The sequence below is a fragment of the Cetorhinus maximus genome, chromosome 1 (genome assembly GCF_964194155.1).
Source record: "Cetorhinus maximus chromosome 1, sCetMax3.hap1.1, whole genome shotgun sequence".
NCBI classification, from domain to species: Eukaryota; Metazoa; Chordata; class Chondrichthyes; order Lamniformes; family Cetorhinidae; genus Cetorhinus; species Cetorhinus maximus.
In genome coordinates this window covers 10,465,882-10,488,388 of record NC_135879.1, presented here as the reverse complement: position 1 = coordinate 10,488,388, position 22,507 = coordinate 10,465,882, and the positions used below count along the sequence as shown (strand labels likewise).

General features: G+C 41.9%; 1 protein-coding gene across 1 annotated transcript in view; it reads right to left on the bottom strand.

Moving 5' to 3' along the window:
- Positions 1–22,507, bottom strand: part of LOC144668063 (putative E3 ubiquitin-protein ligase HERC4) — a 51,173-nt gene that overhangs the window by 8,647 nt on the left and 20,019 nt on the right. Inside the window, exons 11-21 of the mRNA XM_078529864.1 lie at positions 21,473–21,578; positions 17,755–17,947; positions 16,054–16,211; positions 14,775–14,843; positions 13,238–13,288; positions 10,260–10,316; positions 7,108–7,197; positions 6,452–6,550; positions 3,959–4,096; positions 1,729–1,895; positions 1,316–1,382 (exon numbers count right to left, since the gene is read on the bottom strand). Coding sequence (XP_078385990.1) covers positions 1,316–1,382; positions 1,729–1,895; positions 3,959–4,096; positions 6,452–6,550; positions 7,108–7,197; positions 10,260–10,316; positions 13,238–13,288; positions 14,775–14,843; positions 16,054–16,211; positions 17,755–17,947; positions 21,473–21,578 — 1,195 coding nt within the window. The remainder of the gene's footprint in view (positions 1–1,315; positions 1,383–1,728; positions 1,896–3,958; positions 4,097–6,451; positions 6,551–7,107; positions 7,198–10,259; positions 10,317–13,237; positions 13,289–14,774; positions 14,844–16,053; positions 16,212–17,754; positions 17,948–21,472; positions 21,579–22,507) is intronic.

Genomic DNA, 22,507 nt, shown 5'->3' with positions numbered 1-22,507 from the left:
ATGTTTATTAAAAGAAAAGGAAAAAAAAAATTCTTAAACACGCAGAAGATACGCGGTTAGAAAAAAATCTTACAAAATAACCCCCAAAATGCTTTACCAAAGGTAACAGTAATCTATAAGGCAACAGCCCTTATAGATCCTTAATGATAAGATCCAGGAATTGTTACCCAAACCGAGAAATTGCTTTCACCTTAAACAGACGTACAATCCCCGACTTCCCAGAACAAATCCATGCCGATGTGAGTTTTCCAAAGGGAGATTTAAAAACAAGCTGTTTCTCAGGACAGCTATTCTCCTGGCCCAAAACTGGGTTGTATTTTTTTTCCCAATTAAAAGATTTTCACAGCTTTCCGACGCGCTCTAAAACACCAGAGTTGGCCTTCAGTGGGACTGCCCCCCACAGCAACTACTACAGCCGAAAACTCGTTGTCATAAATTCCTTCTCGCCCCTTTCATCTTAGTTCTCCAAATATCTCTTTGAAAACTCAGGTTACCAAATTTCAAAACCTTTCATGTTCCTATTTTCCCTCTGCTTTGGAGCAATAACATTTAAAATGCCTTCCCCTGTTTACCCATGAATGTCCTGTGAAATGCAAATGTTTTTTTTTTAAATCGCTGTTGAGACTGCTTTGAAGTGCAACAGATCCAAATCAATTTCAAAGCTCATCCCCAAATGCAAATTTCAGGTCTACTCTGTTTCCTTGTTAAGACCCACCATAAAGCCTCAATACAAAATGCAATAAGATAACACCTTTAGTCCTTCATCCCTTAGCTTCTACAGCCAATCTGACTCGAACAACCTCACTAAGGTGAAAGCAAAATATTGCAGATGCTGGAAATCTGAAACAAAAACAGAAAATGCTGGAAAGACTCAGTAGGTCTGGCAGTATCGGTGGAGAGGGAAACAGAGTTAACGTTTCGAGTCCGTGCGATCGGAAAGGTTAACTCACACGGACTCGAAAGGTTAACTCTGTTTCTCTCTCCACTGACGCTGCCAGACCCGCTGAGTTTTTCCAGCATTTTCTGTTTTGAATCCAACCACCTCACCTTTGATTAACCCTGGACACACACAGATATATCTTACCCTTACCTACACAGAATACATACATAGACACAGAAATATAAAAATATACACAAAAATTCACAAAGGTCTGTCTTGGTTTTCCAGGTTGGAGTATTCACTGCTTGAGCATTGTTGATTCTGAATCGCTCCTTTGTCCCCTCCAGCCTACATGGTGGTCTTTCCATTGTTAGTTCAATTTGTTAATAATTTGAAAGGAAGCTGATTAATGATGTGGTACAAGAGTAAACTTACAGTAAAATCCTGATAAAACATGTCTTCAATGTCATCGTACTCGTAGTCAAGGATCTCCTGGATTGAACTTTACCGAGAAAAGATAGAGAAGTTGAAAGTTAGACAGTAAGATTTGTCATTGTATTAACAGTTTCAAAGCAGCATTTGTATAAAATTATGCAGGTAATTGCAAATTGGTTAATGCCCATTGAGTAGAAAGTATTCATCGAAACAGATTTGCAAACTTCATATTTTATCATTTTTATGACTAATTTGCCATAACTGATTGTAGTAAGTTGAAAAATAGGATAAGTCTTATTTTCCACAGGTCATTGAACCAAGGATGAGAGATCCATTTTACAGAAGTGACTGATATTATAGACTAGCTAATTTGGTGGATTAAAAAGTCATGTCATTGTTTGAAGTTCACTCACTTTCCTTCTGTTGGTGAGAGCTCCTTCAGATCTTCCAGTGTTGGCTGGACATTGAGCAGCTTCTTGTACAAAGCCAACGGGAAGTTAAAATTGCAAATAAAACAATTGGATACAGCAAGTCCACAGAGAATTCCCACCAGATGAAATGCATCATCCGTTTCTGGTTCCTGCGTATATTTAAGAAAATAAAAATGTAAAATCCTTCCTTGCAAAGTCTGTGCAATATTTCATAACAAATATAGGTTTCAGTTGACACCACAAGAGGGATTTTCAGATCATGTTCTCCCAGGGGGAAGCCTTGCCTGCCAGAAGAGCTTACTGGGAATCTGGCCACGAGCTCTGTATGATTTTCCAATAGTTTACTGATTAAGGTTCAAGAAACAGGATCACACATCCATGGTCTTTCAGGAATCCATAAAGTCATCTCTTTTGCAGCTAATACATTAACAGGCCATCATGAAGAAATATCCTGTGGTCACAATCCCAAGGCCAAGGAGTCTTCAGTTACATTTTTTTTTATAGCTAAGTCACCAAGACATTTATTTCTGAGCAACCCATGTCTGAAATACAAAACCTGTTAGTAAATGATTGAGAGTTTTATCCTGTTCAGGATATCTGCCTCCACGCTAAGGCCAGTATTTATTGCCCATCCCTAGTTATCACAAGAGGTCAAAGGGTGGATTCTTATGGCATAGGAGCTTCCTCAATCATCAAGTGTAGTGACTTGCCCAGGTACCTAAGGAATCAGGGCCCGAATTTGCACCGATGGGGGAGGGTTGTAGTTTTCACATCCGTTGTGCACAGAGGTAGCTGCACAGTTAGAAGTGCAGCTACTTTCAAACAGATGCAGTTTTCGTTATTCGAATGTCCATAACACGATTTGTGGTCTTTAGACATTTGAGCATAAGGTCTAAAGTTGCTGGAGTTATTTGGAGAGGCAGGGTACTTTATTGGAGAGGTTCATGTATACCTTTGGGAGAGGTCAGGTGCCCTTTGTGATTGGTAAAATTAGTCCATAATGAGTGTAAAAAGTAGATAAACAAGGAACTGTGAAGCTGTCGAGGCATTTAAATATATTGCCCTTTAAATTTTTGAAAGGAAAGAGTCTGCAATTTGAACATAAACATGCTTGCTATTTCACTCAGTTTGTTAACATAAGCCTGGGGGTTATCATTATAGGATTAGTGCTGCATGGCTGATTCCACATCCTGTCATTATTGTAATGGAGGGGGCATGTCAGTTTACAGTTTGATTGATAGCTCCTAGTGGTTATAAAGTCTTTGATGTGGGGCTATGAATACAAATGTGTGCTTTCATCAGGAATTGAGTACTTGAACGAAATGCTTGTTTTTATTAGGAATTAAGTAGGTGAAGGGATTCAAATATATTGAATGGGTATTTACGAATGCTTTTAAAAATAAAGTCTGCAACAGACACCTAGAACCTTATTTTATTTCATCTAACCATGGTTCTTGAGGTTTGCCCATGGTAGATACTGGGTGGGTTGGCATGGAGGATGTAAAGGCAAAAGGTTAGGGTGGCATGGGTTGGCATAAGCTGTCACAGGGGCTAGAAAGGGCCATGAGGATGAGTGAGGAGGTCATGGGTTGATGTGAGTTGGCATAGGAGTGATAAAGGGGAAGTGGATAGAGGGGCATGGGTTAGCATGGAGGGTATGAAGGGCCATGGGGGTGGGTAGAAGGGCATGAGTTAGCATGAATGGGGCATTGGGAGTGCTTTTATCGTTGTATTTTCAGATGGGACAAGGCCCCGGAGCACCGAGGCGGGGCTTTTAAACAGCCTGCCTCCGCACCCGGCAGCCCCGGTGACTGCCTCCGGACTCTTTCTGGGGATGGCGGGTGAGACTCCTGTTAACACACGTGACCCTCCCACACGCGCCCCCCCACCTCGGAACAGAAATCTGAAGATTCTGCACAACCTATTGCCCGAGTTGGGTTTGCAGAGTCAGGAATTTTCCAAAGAAACTCAGGCCAAGACGTGCAGATTACCAACAGGAAGAACTGTTGGAGGAGCATTTCTTTAATGCGTTTTTTTTTAGGTGTTAATAACTTCATGCCATCAGGGCTGCGGTCCCCACATTGTGACTCGACCCCCTGTGTATTAAAATCCACTACCCTGGGGATCAGAAGTACAAAGGAAGGGAGCAAAACCTCTGCTGGCCTGCGTTTTGAAATTTCTTCCACGGGTCATGCAGTATAATAAGCCTTACCCAGCCGGGGAACCAAAGCAGCCCAGAGTCTTCGGAGCGCTGAAATATCTGTTCGTTGCTATGCAGCTCCCGACAAAAGAGGGTGAAGAGTTCCTGAGATACCCCATGGCCAAAGCATGGTTCGCCTTTAAATTGGACCTGAAATGGGACCAACAAGAATAAAACACTTTGCCACTTTAAAATATTTGTGAATTTTTGTCTTTTGATGTCCTTTGGTGTTCTTTTTCTCTTTTTATATAGCGTGGTGCAATTATATATAGGGTGGAATTTTACAGTGTCCCGTCAGCCGGCTTGAAGGTTTGGGGGGCGGGCTTGGGGGTTGTGGGGAGGTGGAGTCATGAATCCAGCTTCTGGTCTGTCCATTGCCTACCCACCGGCCCTGACCTATCTCCCATTTAATGGGGGGTGATGGATGCAGCAGGATGCCCAGCTTCCCTTGGGCCTATTGAGGCCACTTAAGTGCCTTATCCCATCCCTGCCGCTATTTAACGCACGGCAAGGGGAAGCCCGCACCAGGTGGGCAGCCCGGCAGCTTTTACTGTGTGGGCTGGTGTCAAGCTAAAAGAAGGGCAGGGGGAGGGGGCAGCCTCCTTTTTGGTGGTGGAGGGGGGGGGGTCCCCTGCATCCACTGGAAGCAGCCCCCCTACCACAAGGACATACCCCACACTTTAACGCCCCCCTCCCACCACTGGCCTCGCAAACCCAACTTCCCACCCACCCCCCCTACCTTACCCCTTTCACTGAGGCCTGCCACCCAGCCCCCACCAATACCCCAGACTTATCTGAACTCCGGCCTCCATAACTTCCACTTCTTCGGAGACTGGCTGCAGTCCCAAATGTGGCCAACTTCAAATCTGGTGATGCTGGGATCACAGAGCTGCTGGCCAATCGGATCGGTCAGCGTCTATCTAAGGTGGGTCTTCCTCCGTAGATGGGGTCAGCAGTCTTAACCTTAACCAATTAATGCTCCTCCGAACATTATTTGGCTGTGGGGAAGTCGGTAGAAGTGGGGAAATGTTCCCTGTTGACTCTTCGGGTAGGGCTTGGGAAACCCTGTTGTCTAAGAAATCCTGCCCATACATACACAATTCCACATTCCTGATGTATTGCTAGCTTATAAACAACCAAACGCTTGTCGGTCTTGTTTTTTTTTTACTGAGTAATAACCTTTCCATTAGCTGGCAGTTAAGAACTGATAAGTCACCGTATATGCAGAGGGCTGATTGATCTCCATAGCATTGCAAACAGGGAGTCAGTTAACTGCAAGCTTATATAACATTAACAGCCTTGACCCTGAAAATCAATGGGGTTTTCCAGCACATTCTAACTACATAAGTAGGGCAGGAGGACAATGGCAATTCCGTCAATTAGGTTGGCACTCTGACAGGCCGGTCCAGGCCATTTATTTTGCATCAGGCCTTATTTGCAGCAGAACTTCCATCTGCCCCAAACAGCATCGCCTGCATCAGACGGGGTATGGCTGGGAATCTATCAAGAAGGACCCCAGCTGGGAATCTACCAAGCATCAGGTATACAAGGGTGAAAGGAGCCCACCCAAACTCCTGCTGACAGAAGTGGAACCTAGGAGTCTAAGGCTGAATCTTGAAGTGCACTCCTGACCAATTGTGTCAGGCTCCTGGACTGATCACCTCAATGCAGCTGATGAACACAGCAAAAGCTCGTTGGCATAAGTTGGTCATGTTAAATTCATGACAGGCCGGAGCTTCTTCTCTTGCCTAATGCCTTCTCCCCCACCCCCGACGTGTCCACAGTGACAGATCAAAGGCTCTGGATTTTCAGGTCCTTTATGTCTGTGTGCACTTGTCAACTTTCTCCACTATGACCCCTTATTTATAATGGAAACTGCCTGTGTAAACTTGTCACGCTGTAATCATACTCGCCCACCAGCAGTGGCACTGTAGCACCTGCTTTGCATCTCCCACCCCCTCAGCCTCTCCTGCGGAGATAATCCTGTGCTCTATTTCCCTGTTTCTCAAATTACTAGCTAACACCAATTAAGGTCAAATCTAACAACTATATAAAAAAATAAGGAAGGAATATATCATTTAAAAGTGGGAAGAAAATTAAATTTGTGCACCCTGGGGTACAATAATCCCATGTGCACATTCAGAATGGAAATTTATATGAGCATATCAAAATGCAGTTACACCGAGCCCCCACTCCCCCATTCCCCCAAGTGGCTGCAATAGCCTCCAACCTACTGAGCCTGTACTGGAGAAAAGCATCTCTGCACAACTGACTCAACTTCTGTTTCCCAAATTGCCACACGTTTCGCTGAAGTATTGGCCAAAAATAAAGACTTTAAAATGGGATCTGAATCACATCATTTGACCTTGTCTACAACGCCTAGCGACATCAATTAAAATGGAAAAACTATTTTCACTTAGTCATGGCTAGTTGATGATTAGATACAAAAAAATATTTCATGTGAAGACAATCCTAACCATTTATTGATAGGAACTAGTTTTGTACCTGAAGTGCAAGGCAATGAGGGGCTGATCTGCTCAGTCTTAAGCCTTTCAGAGTGTCCTGAAGAATCTCTTTCCTTGAAACCTGTATCTGCAGTATTGACTGAAAGAAGAAAGACTTGCATTTATATTGTGTTTCTCACGGCCACTGGAATCTCAAAGCGCTTTACAGCTAATGTAGTGCTTTTTGAAGTATCATCACTGTTGTTGTGCAGGAAACGTGACAGCCAATTTGCACACACATGACCACATGATGTGCTTTAGTGATGTTGTTGAGCAATAAGTTCTGGCCCTTAATAGCAGGAGAACTACCAACCCCTTCTTCAAATATTGCCGTGCGATTTCTTTTGCATCCACCTGAGAGGGCAGCTTAGTGCGCACTCAAGATACATACATTCTAGCATGAGCAACTCTCAGGGCTCCATGCATGCTCCGATGGGGTCAGTGTTGGAGGACACCAGCAAAATTAATCTCGACACAACTGACAAGATCGCAGCTGATGAAAACTCAGGCACGCAGTTAGCGAAAAACATGAGCTGCTCTCTTACAATTTGTGACATATCCTAAACCTCTTGAAGTGCCATTAACATTGAAAAGCACTTCACTCCACATATTGTACAGGTTTTCAAATATCAGATAAAAACACAGTTTAATACATACCCTTTTCATTGTCATGGATTCCATAGCCAATACATCAAGCTTCGTTTTCATATCAAAGATGCAAGGATATGCAATTAATTGCCGTTGGATCTATGGAAGCAAGAAACATGTTTTATCTGCTGATCAAAGCCAGTTACATGTGTTTAACATATACTTTACAAAGCAACAAATGATTCCCATCTGAAATATTTCCCTCCACTTAGACATGCAATGGACGTTGTCTTACTGCTCCAGTTCACCGCTTGTCTATGAACGTGGGACAGCGCGAATCTCAGTACTTCGTGTGTGATATATTTACACTGCTTTCTGAAGAGCTGATAAATAGATAGCAATCCCTCCACAGGAAAATCTACACAAAGTGCAAAAACGTCCGGTTGAGCACATGTTGCTCAAAATTCCTCAAGATTGTGTAGAAATACACCAGAGATTCTGTGAGTAATTGGAAGTGAACTTAGTTAAAAGACTAACTATGCAAACCTTACGTCAAATTTTTCAGGTTTGAACTTCCCAAAAGAAATTTAGTGAATGGGATCTGTTTTGAGAACAGAAATTTCTGTTATGTAAGCAGTAAAATGCAGAAAGCGAACTGAAACAAATGGGGGAATCTGAGGATGGTCAGGATCACTATAGCCCTAAAATTCTTTGGAGCTTTCAATGATCTCCCACAGTAACTTCAGCTCAGTATCAAAGGCAGAGCTGAAGTTGGCCAACATTGCGTAGATGTTTCTCAGGATAGTGGACATGCCAGGTCTCCTGCCAAGGCCCTCTCAAAGTACACATAGATGACCAGACCAGACTGCCCTGGCAGTCACATTGCCACACAGAGTGTGTCCTTCCCAGGGCTCCGTCGCCATGACAAGGCAGCCATCTCAGTCCCAGAAGGCTCTTGTCCTAATACAGCAGCCAATCACCTCTTGTGACACTAGCCCTCAGGTCGATCTGTTGCTCATGGAGCTCACTGGTTCCTGTGAGGCCTGCTTGGAGTCAAGTGGTATATTTGATTACGGGAACACAATAATATCTTTCTGTGTTGGAAGTGTTGGAGTTGGAATGAAAACTAAGGAGATGCAGGGATGGAAATTTTCCAAGAGGAAACTTTTAAACCATACATTTTATAATACTAATAATCCACTACAGGTATTCCTGGCAGTCTCACAACGAGAATGCACAGTTCAATGATCCTCAGAATCCAGGAGCATGCCCTCCAGAAATTTAATTTCCCTTTCTTTCTGAGCATTTCTCAGTATATTGTGAAGAGCATGGCAAGTAAGCATATGGAGAGAGGCCTGTTTGGAGCATCTTTCAGTGCTTCTACTGAACTCTTAAGGCACTGGAAGCTTCCCATTGAAACCAGAATAGTCCTCTCTTTGATCACGTTGGTTGATGAATGTAGTCAACTGGTGAGGTTGGCACTCCAAGTGGAGTGATTATCATAGAAGCAAGGGTAAGCCTGATTGACCAAGAACCATCCTGACACTTGACTGTCCTTCCTGGATAGAGCTGGGAGGTTATAGAGCCTCAGGTCAAAAGGTTTGTGGCAATTCCTTGCACACTTGGTATTGTTATTGAGATTTCATTACTCTGGTCACCAGCAATTTCAACATTTGAATCATTTTCGTGTCAATAACTTCAGTGTTTCTACATTAGGGCCAGGCTTTTATGGTCTTATTGAAACCTAAAAGATCCTGAGGGGGCCTAAGAGGGTAGCTACCAGGAGGATGTTTCCACTTGTGGGGGAAACTAGAACTAGGGGGCACAGTTTAAGAATAAGAGGTCTCCCAGTTAAAACTGGGATAAGGCTATTTTTCTTTTCTCTCAGAGAGTCGTTAGTCTGTGGAATTCTCTTCCCCAGGAAGCAATGGAGGCCGGGTCATGGAATTTATTCAAGGCTGAGTTAGATAGATTTTTGACAAACAAGGGAATCAAGAGTTATGGGGGGCAGACAGGAAAGTGGAATTGAGACCACAGCCAGATCAGACATGATCTTATTGAATGGCAGAGCAGGCTTGAAGGGCCAAATGGCCTACTCCTGCTCCTGTGTCCTACATTCCTATGTTCATTATCTAAATATGTCATTATCTTGTGCACCACTATCAAATCTCCCCTCAATCTCCTTTGCACCAAGGAGAACAAACCCAGCTTCTCCAACTTAACCTTGTGGATAAAATCCCTCATCCCCTCAAGGATCCTCACATCCTCCCTTGTCCTCGCACTCTCAGTTACCATGCGAAGTTAGAATTCTCAGCTGGCTCGCTGTGAGAGAGCAACAAGAGGAAGAGTCTCACACCTCCTCATAACTAGTTTTAATGTGGCCTGAGAGCAGGTCTCCTGACTTCTGTTGGTCCCCCCGAACTGTTTCATGAGGGTGAAATTTATGACCCACTGCCAGCGTATTCGAAGGCAAGGAGGGCACACAAAATAGAACGGGTAGCCAACCTGCTGCCTTCCCACTGACACCCATCCTGTCCCCCATGTTCTGGGAGTAGGTAGGGTATCAGGCAGTCCGTTTGCCTTTAGCCCTATTGAGGCTCTTAGGTGGCCAATTAATGCCCACTTAAGGGCGTCAATCTACCTCTGCCACAAATTTTCGGTCGGCAGGAGGGAAAGTGGGGGAATGGCCAGCAGCCTGCCAGCTTTCACTTATGGGCAGGAAGGTGGGGGCATCTCCTTGGTGCCTCCCTGTGACCATCAGGGGTATCTCGCCAAGGCTGTAGCTCCCCCCTCTTTATTCGCCCCAACCCCTCAGTCTCTAAAAGCCAACACCCATACCCCCTTACACTCCTTCGCTGAGATCTGTCAGGCAAGCTCGTCCAAAACCCCCTAAGCTCCAAGATCCATGGCAATTCATCTTCAGGGACTGCCTGTAGTCCCAGCAGTGGCCACTACTCGATCCTGGCACTGCTGCAATCAGACTGGGCGGCAGCTCTCTGGGGCAGGACATCCTGTCCCTGAGGGGTGGGGTGTCCTACTCTGGCCCAATTAAGGCCACCCCGAGCATATTATTACAGTGGGGAAGCCGGGCTTCTGCTCAGCGCGATGCTAGCGGTCATCTCGGTCCCATCCTCCCCATAAATTTCACCGCATGGAATGAAGAGAAAATCACAAAACAAAATGATCATCATTCACAAAAACATTCAACACAGATAACTTACATTGCGAGCTGCTGAGAAGCAATGGAAAGCCTTATACATTGACCTGAGATTCATTAGCTGTGAAGAAAACACAAAACCAACATCACAGATCATATATGCTATAGTGTGACCAGAAAGTGGATGTGTGTGACTTTTTTTACATTGCTACAAATGCATCGGCTTTCCTGAATGACATACATGACCTTGCTGATGTATTCCATTAAGAACCCCGTCTTAGAACAGGACAACCATGAAGGCACAATTCAAGTATCAGCAGAGGCTGGATACGAATGAATGGTCAGTCTGGTTGGAATCCAGGGCTTCTGCTCTTGTGTTGCCCGTTCCCAATATTAATTTTGTCATGGTGATGTGTCATGTACGTGTGGAATATTAATCTTTCATTTCATTGGCTGGTCAGATATATATTGAACTTCACTAAAAGGATTTATGTCAGGCAAAGTCACTGACTTTAAAATGCCTGCAGAAGTCACCTGACCTATAAATTGGCCAAGTCGGAAAACTTCTGAACATGGATTTGCCAGAAAACAGCTATAGGCAGTCCCCCTGATGGGCTTTACATCTGCAATTATCTAAACTCTCTGCAAAAGTTAAGAACAATGGGACACTAGGTTTTCTGACTACAGAACCTACCAGGAATAATGAAAGACTAATGAAACTCTTTATGCAAGGAGGGTCCTAAGGGCCCTTATCTGTTTCATTTTGATAGTTTTGACAAGGGGAGGTCAAAGCTCTTTTGTTAACATGGATCACCCTCCACTGTACGCCAGTCACAGCTGTCACATGACCAAAACCCCATGTGTGAAAAGCTATGATTATATACTTTTCTGTTGGTTACTGTAACAAGTCAGAAGAAGACTGCAGAATGGGCCAATTCAATTGAAATAAACTCTGCCTGTTTATATCATACTGGGGACAACAGGCAGATAAATTCTGAAGGAGACTTCAAAATTCCAAGCCAGCATATCAAGGGAAAATCCAAGGACCACTGTTTAAAGAACTGCCTCAACAACGAACAGCAGCGAAGGACTCATAATCAGTGAACTCTCTATTTTTCTTGTCTTTAATCATTAGATCTTAATTTGGCCAAAAGTTAACCTCCTCTATTGTATAACTTATAATTTTGAATGCTTATGTGTATGTGTATGTTGCGACAGTTGGGATGTGTGTTTACCTATTAAAGTATTTTTGTACCTTTCACTTGGGTGGGTTTTTGGCACAATAGAAACTAACCCCTTTGTGTTTAAACTCAAGAAAGCCTGTTGGACTGAATTCTTTGCAGTCAGCATGTAAACGTTTAAGTACATACACTAAATTGACACATTCATCCTTAAGAAAAACTGTTAGTATCAATCAAGGAACAAAAAAAGGGAAGTCCGGGCACTCATCCTCAACTGGTTGTAACAATTTCTAATCTTGTTTTTTTCATTTTCTTTGTCATATCAACGTGTTTTTGATTTTACTGCACACTGAATGTTTGGGACAATGTCATGAAGCTACTAATGTATATAATATTTTGGAAAATATTTTTCTTTTAAAATAGAGGCTGAGTTTGTGTGTGTGTCTTAATTAGATTAAAGCCAACTAGTCTGGGTGCTTTGATATGCACTAGTTTTGAGATGTAAACAGAGAGGTTGAGTGCATTTGCATTTTTTTGAATAGAGCATTCAAGAAGTGGGGTGAAAACTGACACCTATCTAGCAGCTACCAAGCAATATGCTTATATTACTAATAAAATTGGTACAATGAAAGGGGTTTCATTGTTAAAAAATGGAGTTCAAAGAGGCTGGTAATACAATGATAATTTGTATTCAATCAGTGGTGGTAGGTATAACTTTAGCAGTTTTTGGGTGTGCAGAAGAGAGGCAATGTAAGATCAAAAGGCAGCTGTAAGCCTCCAACTGTCTCCACAGGAACCAAAGTGAAAAGAACCTCATTTTGAATTCATAAGTTGAAAATGCTTTGCCTGGTGTTTGGTTAAGCCTATGGGTTGCTGTTGGCTTAATAGAAATTAGTTTGGGAATTTGTTAAAAGTTATGATAGTAGTAATTTGAAGCCATGCGTATATATATTTTAACCTGTGTAAATTAATAAAATGTTTCATTTAATTTAATGTAAAGCATCGAGAACTGGTGGTCTGATTTCTGAATTTAGAGTCGCATCTCAAACATAACAGTTAAAATTATAGGTTAAGACAGTTGTTTAAAGTTTCCCTCTGGGAATTTTAAATAACTCAACTTTTCCAATTGCATCGGTCATAACAGACAATAATACCTGGGATTTCATACTGTTCACATTATGAATTACAGACCCATCCAATTGGAACAGAATGTTTACAGGTCTGCACAGTTTATCTTTTTGGAAATCAAGTCGAGGTAGTTCATATTAGGAAGTGTAGCAATTATGTTGAAGGGAGGCCTTGTGGTGCAGTGGTAGTGTTCCCTACCTCTGGGTTCAAGTACCACTTCAGGACTTGATGGCCATGGAAGATGTGTTCATAGTGTGGCCAGACAGGTTGATTATCAGCCTGTAAATCCTTCCAGCATGCCTAATAGCTGGTGGTAAGAGCAGGCGAGACTCCTGGTCAGCCGTACTGCAGGAGGCAATGGCAGACTACTGCACTACTTGGCCAAGCAAGACATCTGGCTGCAAAAGCCATCTCGCCTGCGCATGGCACCAGCAAGTTTGACACATGGCTTATCTGGCTTCCTTGTCAAGCTTGCAGAAAAAAATTGTTAAACATTTTTCTCATGAAGGCTGGCCCACTAAATAATAAACGTTATGCACCATTTCCATGGCAGGTAACTGCACACAGTTTGATGTGCAACCCTGATAAAAGACGTAAATGAGGGAAACATTCATTTATCGTATCCTCAATTGTAAGGAATTAATTAATGATTGTGTATAAAATGTTTTTGAATTTCTATCTCTATTCACTTTCTGGCCATCTTCACATATCACTGTAGTAACTTGAAAAGTACCTCAATAATCAAAGCTTGGGGATCGACAGGAATCCATTTCGCAGCAAATGCCTGAAAACAATAACATGAAAATCAATAAAAGTGAGAATCGGTGTACAAGTACCTTGCTTTGTGCTTGATATCATTAAATATTAAATCAAATCCAGCAGGGAAAATGTGAGCATTTCAGATGCTGAACCTTGCTTTTCACATTGTTCTCTGTCCATTGAAATAAATTTAATGTTCATCCCTCCAATGTAACCAAACCCCTTTCCAAAATGAAGATGCTCTTCACTGTACAACAGGTATATTAGAAATGGCACACACTGGGAAACAAAAGCGTGTCTTATCATAATATAACATGGAGCTTTAGTTACAGGTCATATTCTCTCCATTTTATAAGACCACTTAGCGTGTCCCCATCAACACCTAATCAGCACTGAAGCTTAATGGTATATCTTTTTTAAAACAACTGACAAATCATGGAGCCATGTGGGGAATGAGAATTATTTTTGTGCAGCAAGTGGTAATGATCTAGGATGCTCTGCCTGAAAGAGTGGTGAAGCAGATTCAATAGTAACTTCCAAAAAAAAGTTGATTAAATACCTGATAAGATGAAATTTACAGGGCTATGGGGAAAGAGCAGGGAAGAGTCGGTTTAATTCCTGTAGCTCTTTCAAATAGCCAGCACAGACACAATGGGTCAAGTGTCTCCCTTCTGTTCTGTAAGATTCTATTATTCCAACTTTCTTTTACAAGTGTTGTTTAAGACAATAATTTGCATGTTTAGATTGGTAAAGTGTGAAGCAGCATTCAAACTTCCACTGGAACTGTTATCAAACATTTATGACCAACTTCTGCCATTATATATTTGAAAATCTCCTGGCTGCATGCACGCTGTCTATAAAATCTTACTTCTTATGGCCACATGTTTCTACAATTTTCTATGGAAGTCTGGTGGCTCAGTTTGTAGTGGCACTGCCTCTAACTCAGAAGCCGTGGGTTCAAGTCCTGCTTCTGGATCTATTGGCCAAAGAAGGGGTATATATAACTCAGTTCAACAGGTTGATAATTAGCTTCCTAACCCTTCTACCACTTTCTCATTATTCCCCAAGGGGAGGAAAAACAAACATGTGGGACAAGCTATGATGTTGTGTTGAACTTTGCTAATATGAATTCTGACCTCCACATTTGTAATGGAACTGCCTATGTAAACATGTCCAGCTGTAGTACACCTCCCTGCCACTGGTGGCACTGCAGTTTTGCAGCTGGTCCTGCAGGGAAACCCCCTTGCGCCAGCCAACTCTACTCCTCAAATTGCCATAAATTTTATTTACCAATTTCTCTGCCAAAACGCTTATTATAGAATCCAAGTCAGCAACAGAGAAACTCCAAGCCTATTTTCCAGCCCTTCCAACATGTTGCCATTGGGGTTGCAGCAGGTGTGTGCCAGAAGGTGCCTTGGGTTATCCGCCCCCTTAATATGAATGCCCAGAAAAACAGGAAGCCTTGGGATAATTTTCAGTTCAACCTTGTATAGAAATATTTATCCACCTACCGTTAAATTTTCCATTACAGGAATGTAAAAATGTTTCTTTGTGATCTTTGTACATCTGCTCGAGTTTACCTGCCAGGGTGGAATTAAACATAAATGAATATTTTGTGATATAGTACAGGAGTAATTTGAGACATGACATGTGGTAAGTGTAGCATGCTTGGGTGGAACAGATGAATTTGGACCAGTTCCAAAAATGATCACATTCTAGGGTTTTATTCCTGTTTTGACTGGCTCTGCTGTAGATTAATCGATAGAGACTGATTGCCATAATTAGCTGTCAAGTCCATTATCATTGTATCATGTGACTAGAAGAATAATAGAAGGTGAATTAGACAATATTTGGTCTTTTATGATTAACAATTCTTCTGTTACTATCAATGCTCCCTTTAAAATTTTCTTGTTGTGCGTGGCCAGTTTTTTCAATGCATGGTCCCTTTACATTAATTTGTGTGGCAGTGCATGTGAGATATTCATAACAGAACAAGCCCCTCCTGGTACTTCCAGGCTGCTGCATGGCAGTGTCCTCATGCAGTTTAGCAGGAGCATTGGTTACTATAAGAAGCACAGCATGAGAAAGGCCAATTGGTCCATCAAGTCCCATTCCTTCCAACAGACGACATATAAGTTGCTCTGTTATAGGTTAAATTAAAAGTATTTACCCCTGAACAATGACAGGTATAACATCCAAGAGAAAACTGTGAGAGGTGACCTTGTGAATGACACTTTGACAGTCTCACTCATGTTGAAAAATTGTGGGAAGGGGACCTGTGATTTCTTGATAGGAGCAATTTACAAATGCCTCAATTTTAACAAGAAACTGATGGAATATGGCCAAACGTCCATTTTATACCCTGTCTGATTTTACTTTTCCATTGACTTCAATACAGAGTTCATTCAGATTGGGTGCAGAATGGGCATCCAAACTGAATTCACCCTGTCCCTGACGGGTGTGTTAGGTATATTGAGGCTATGGTATCCATCTAATGGTAAGCGCTATGTTACTCAACCCTGACCCAGTTGCATTCTAAGTGTAACTGCAATTTCAGATTTATAAGATTCCTTCACATTTAGTCAAACGTTGTAAGGTGTTTACAGAGTGAAAAACAAACGGAAATAATAGTGCAAGGAGAGTGTAGGGAGGTGACCAGTCAAAGAAATAGGGTTTCAGGGTTCATCTGAAGATTGGGGAGGGAGGTAGCACGCTGAGTTCCAGAGCATGGGCACAAGACAGCTAAAGGTGGAACAAAGTGAAGGGGGACTCACTTAAACGTGCACCTACCTTGTAAAGTGCTTGCAAAATTTTTAATGAATCGTGTAGTTTGGAGCTGACTTTTGAAGTGTCCTCCATGGCGAGTTGAAGAAGTCGATTTGATTCTTTTTGATACATCCTCACAAGGCGCTTGAAGAAATAATTAGGCATCGTACTCCACCAGCACTCTAGTCAAGAAAGAGCACAGAAATGCTTACACAGATTAAAACACAGCAGATCAGACGGTAAACCCTCAAAAAAGCAAACAGCATGATGAACTATAAAGTGGGTGCTAAGCTTAAAACAACTGTATCAGCCCTTTGCTGTGTTATGATATGGTAGGTGGTAATTGCTGGGCTGACCAAATCCAAAAGGGAAACTTGACCAAGCTATCACAACGATTTGCAATTGATATTTTTATTATGAGAAGGTATGTGTACTGAAGTCAGAAGTAAAGATTCCACTACCACTTTTGGAGATTTTAAATATTGAATTAAAACATTTATTAACAAAAGAAAAGAAAACTTAAACACAGAAGATTACAGTTACACAGTTAAATTATCTTATAACATTTCCCAAAAGATTTCTACTTAGCTAGATTCACAAATAAACACCCTTTTTCAGGCAACAGTCCCTACAGATTCTTAATCTATAAAACATCCAGTAATATTACCACAAGGCACCCATGTTGCTCTAAGTGAGATTTTTCACAAGCTTCTTTCTCCCTCAACAATGCTAATCCAAGGGTTTATAACAAAATCTTGCTTTTTGGAATGACCAGACACTTCTCTGGGGTGGCTAGAAACTGCTTCCTTCACAGGACAGTGCTTACACAGCACTTTCTTCAAGATCACATGGCCACACACCTCATACAGCTTTCAATCTTTCCTTAAATATATTTTCCCTTTCATCTTTAAACCCATTGTTCTTAATTTTCTTTTGAAAGTTACCTTTCCCAGAATCTAAAATTCTTTCATGTTGTCTTTATGGCCACTGCTTTCGGGAAAAATAAACTTAATAATTTTGCTTTATTAATGATCTTTTCCAGTTGTAAAACTTCCTTTTTTCTCTCTTTAAAATTCAATAGTTAAAAATTCGCTCCTAATTTATCTCCTAATGCAAATTCCTATTCATACTGTATCTACTGGTATCCCATCTTACCTCGTTCGTCTTTACTTCAAAATTGCCCGCTTTACAACTAACCCTTTGATGATTTAAATCCTGCAATCTGACTGTCTTCAGTCTAATTAAATTAGTCGCATGCACACACACACACACACACACACACCCCACAAGCTTGCTTCACAATATCCCAAAGTAGTACTGGAAAAAATAGTATCTTCTTTTACAGCTGATAATTTCCTCCAGAATTCTCCGAATTGCTTATCTTAACTTCAGCAGAAACACTGTGTTTACACAAGTGTTTCTGCAAAAGTTCTGTGCAGGAGATGCACCAGTGCTTAAGTACCTTGCCTAATTTTGATCACCCAAGATGTTCAGCCCCTGAAGGCCATATGGAAAGACAGATAGGTGTTTCTACAATGCCTTTCACAGCCTCAGAGCACCATAAAGTATTTTACCATCAATGAGGTATTTCTTGAAGCATTGTCACTGTTGGAATGTATGAAATGTGGAAGCCAATTTGATTTCCGAATTATTTTCTTTTAATTGTGACTATAAGTGTTTTTAATTATGTTTAAATGTTTAAAATACATTAAAAAAAAAGCTTACCAAGAATTTTGAAAGAACTTTTTCTAAGTGAGAGAATGGCTTTGTTTAAAGAGTCCATCAGCATTGCTGTGTCCCTTGGCTCTTCCAGCACAGCGATGAGTTCTGGTAGAATAATGTACACTCGCATTGTTTCCACACAAGCCGAAGATCGAGGCAATGATGGGATCAGGCAATTCTGTACTGCATTCTTCACCTGTAAAATTGTGAATATCAGCTGCTGTAACTCCTTTATAATAAAGAAAGTCCACTTTATACACTTAGTGCATTAACATAAGAACATAAAGAAATAGGAGCACAAGTAGACCATACAGCCCATCGAGCCTGCTCCGCCGCTAGCATGACCATAGCTAATCTTGGGCTTCAGTTTCACTTTTCCACCTGTTCCCCATTTCCCTCGATTCCCCGAAACATCAACATCCACCCAACTTAGCCTTAAATGCACTCAATGATGGCACATCCACAACCATCTGGGGTAGAGAATTCCAAAGCTTCACAACCCTTTGAGATGAAGGAATTTTTCCTCATCTCAGTCCTAAATGATCAGCCCCTTATCCTGAGACTGTTCCCATGTTCTAGATTCCCCAGCTAAGGGAAACAACATCTCAGTATCTACCCTGTCATGCCCCTTCATAATCTTGAATGTTTCACGGTGATAGTTTCTCATTCTTACAAATTCTAGAGAATATAGGCACAATTTATGCAGCCTCTCATCATGGAGCAGCCCTCTCATCCCAGGGACCAATCTAATGAACATTCATTGTGCTACACCCAATGCAAACATATACTTCTTTAAATATGGAGACCAAAATTGCACACGTATTCCAGGTGTGAACTCACAATAGCCCTGTAAAATTGTAGCAAGACTTATTTATTCTTATACTCCAATCCCCTCGCAATAAAGGCCAACAGGCCATTTGCTTTCCTAATTGCTTGATGTACCTGCATGCTAACCTTTTTGTGTTCATTGTACAAGTACATGCAAGTCTCTCTGAACATCAACATTTACGAGTTTCGCACCTTTTAGAAAGTGCTCTGCTTTTCTATTCCTACGACCAAAGTGAATAACCTCACACTTCCCCACATTATACTCCATTGTTGCCCACCTGCCTAATCTGTCTATAGGTCTTTGCAGCCTCTTTGTGTCTCTCACCTAGCTTTGTATCGTCGGCAAACTTAGACACATTATTCTCTGTCTCTTTGTCTGGGTTATCAACATAGGTTAATAAAACAGAACCCCAAATTGTGCTTTTTTCATATTCCTTGTTGACATCAGAATGTTCATTACATTTCGCAGGTGAATTCCTGCAACAAAATATGAAACTGTTTTGGTCGATAGATAATTGAAATGCAGATGTTCGGACATGGGTATGATAGTATTGTAGTTGAAAGGAATGCAAAGAAAAGTGGACAGGGCTCCCCCATTCATGCTAAACATCTACAAGTTTAATTTAGGAGATTTCCATGTAATGATTCTTGGAGCAATCTGTTGTGGATTTGCAAGATCATTTAGAGAAGGCTGTAAATGAAGAAGTGCTTTATTCTGTAATGTTCAACATCAGAGTAAAGAGGAAAAAATAGCATGTTTCTTAATGATTAGAAAGAACAATGTTTTTCATTTTGACAGCGGTTTGAAATGGTGGGCAACAATGGAGTATAATGTGGGGAAGTGTGAGGTTATTCACACTTCTCAACCCAAGAGGTATTCCACAATTGCCTGAAGCGTACCCAACAAGCATTTTGGCGGCTGTTTCATTTCGTGCTGGATTTCAAATCACAGATCAACCCAGGTTCCCAGCATCAAGCAACAATAATAATTAGTGCTTATATAATGCCTATAGCATATTAAAATGTGCCCTCTATGACCGAGCATTTTCAGGGTGAGTGCATTTCCCGGGCTCAAATTTTACTACATAAAGAACAAAATTATTATTGTGAGAATAATAAATTCTGTGGTGCACTGTGGCTGTAAAGATTAGTTGTGTTATTTGGGACAAGGGGAGAAAGAAGGGGTGTATCTGAAAATTCATGAGGACAATATAGGAGGAGTAAATTAGTTTGTGAAGAGATAACATGTATTCCATTGGAAACTCCTGTTCTGAAATCCAGATCTGGTGTCCTGGGATGTGACACTTCATCAGTTCCAGTGAAGGGTCTCACCCGAACACATGAAACTTTCTTTCTCTTTTGCTGGCCTGCTGTGTGCTTCCTGAATCTCCTGTTTCTATTCCAGCTAACTAGCTCTGTTATCTAACAGCGAGTATGGTGAAGCAACTCGCGGTGTCGAACTGGTCAAAGCTAGTAATGTAAAATAGGCTCATGTTGAATCAGTAACTTTACAACATGGCATTGGCTTAGATGGAAAAGGAAAGAATTGTGGTGCAAATACAAACGGCCACTTTCACTAGGCTCCACCTTCCTGTCTGGCTCTACTGCTAAAGACCAACTTCACCTCCTGTACATTTTCAAATACTTTAACTACAATGTTGCATCTATGAACAAAGGAAATCAAATATTTGTATTTATTGATGTAAATCCCACAGCATCTTTACTCACAATACTATGACATCAGAGCACCTATGGTGAGACAACCTTTTGGTAAACAGAATAGGGCACCACGGCTTGGAGTAACATCACATCAAGCAGGTTTGCACACTGCTGTCAGACATTAACCTATGGGCAGGATATTGAGGTTGCTGAGCGGGGGTGAAGGGGGGGGCCGCTCGCCGACACGTAAAATGATGTGGGATGACATCACGTGGAGCTCCCGACCTCACCCCGCGTCATTTCAATTTTCAGGTCGGCGGGGGCGCAGTTGAATCAGCTGTGCACCTGCCGACTTGTCAATGGCCAATTGAGGCCATTTAAAAAGTAATTGAACTCGTTAAAGGACCTTTTATTTTTCTATATTTAACATTTTTAAATTTGGCGCCGATCTCCCTGAGGCAGCACTTTGCCTCAGGGAGATCTGTGCGCTCTTTTGCGCGCATGCACGAAAGAACGCACTCCTGGCTGAGGGAATCCACCCCGCCCGCACAGGGAGCGCATTGCGAAAATGGAGGCCCGCTCCTGATTGGGGGCCCTGATCGGAGGCATGCCTGCACGCACCCGCTCGTGAACTTGCACCCTCCGATGGGGGGAAAATTCTGCTCTGTATGTTTCTGCGTCTTCACCAAAATACCTACACAGTACAATCCTGTCTTACTAAACCTGAAAAGGCTGAGTCTTTAGCTTAGTGATAGCATTCCTGCCTCTGAATCAGAATGTTCCGGGTTCAAACCCCTCTCCAGACATTCCACAGTGAGTGGTTCTGAATTTAGGGCTGCTATCCACAGGATACTCAGGTCCAGTGGTTTCTTCTCTTTACTGTATAAATTGTGGGAGCCCATAGAAGCCTCCTACTATATACGCCTAGCCAGCCTTATGGCTGTAATAAAGATGATTACAACAGCTTATATTTACATAGATCCTTTGACATAACAAAAAATCTCCAAGGCGTATCACAGATGTTTTATGAAACAAAATTAAACACTGAGCCACGTAAGGGAATATGAGGGTGGATGATCAACAGCTTGGTCAAAAGCTGGGTTTTAAGGAGCATGTTCAAGGAAGAAAGGGAGGTAGGGAGTCAGAGATGCTTAGGGAGGGATTAAAGTGCGTTCCAGCATCTTAAGGTGTGAGAAATTCTAGGTACTCTGGAGCGATTAGTCAGTAACATTACCTGTTCCAGCATTGAGGAGTTTTTTGCCAACTTCTCGAAACCCAGATACATTGCGGACATATCTAGACCAGACGCCGCTCCATTTGTTTTGAAATGGCCATCCTTGCTGTTTTGAAAGATATCAAGAATGATAATTAATGTATTGCAGAAACAATCTGATATTGTTCTTGCTTTTATAATGTGACTGCAGGTTGATTTGAGGTACTGGTTCTTTGTGCTGACCCAAATCTATAGAGTGGTCTCAAACACAACGTGCTGGAGCTCAAACACTCGAGTCTCATTGGGGTAAATTTTCACCTTCACCACCTGCACAGTGATCTAGTAAAGTGAATATGCAAAACTCATACAGCCCTCCCACCCCTACCCCCACCTGTTATTCATTCCAGTTAAAATGTACCCCATGGAATGGTAAGATTGGGCCCGTCCATCATCAGTCAACTTCATTGCTGTTTGTGGAGTACAAGTCCTCAACCAATAAAATTCATTTTGGGAAACAACTTCCAACTCAACAACCACAATTTGCATCTATATGGCATCTCTAACATAATAAAACATCCCTAGGAGCTTCATAGGAGCGTCATCGAACAGCAATTTGACATCAAGCCAAAGAAGAAGACATTGGCCCAGTTGATCCAAGGCTAAGACAAAGAGGTGGAGCACCTTAAAGGAGTAAAGGTGGTGAGGCATTGAGGTTTAGTGAGGGAATTCCAGAACTTAGGGCCTAGATGGCTGTAAGCACGGCCATCAATGGTGGGGTAAAGGAAGTTGGAGATGCACAAGAGGCCAGGCGTCATAATTTCTTTCAAAATTTTGAAGCTGTTCAGCTTCACTTAAACTACTTTGCAGAAAAACAGCGCAGCAAGGTTCACCTCAGAACTGAGGCAGGTCCCCAGTTCAATGCAGATAATGCTGGTGGCTGCCCGAAATATTTAAATGACCCATACCCCAAATTCCTAGAAGAGAGGTGGAGTTAAGCAAATTCCTAGAAGAGAGGTGGAGTTAAGCAAATTCCTAGAAGAGAGGTGGAGTTAAGCA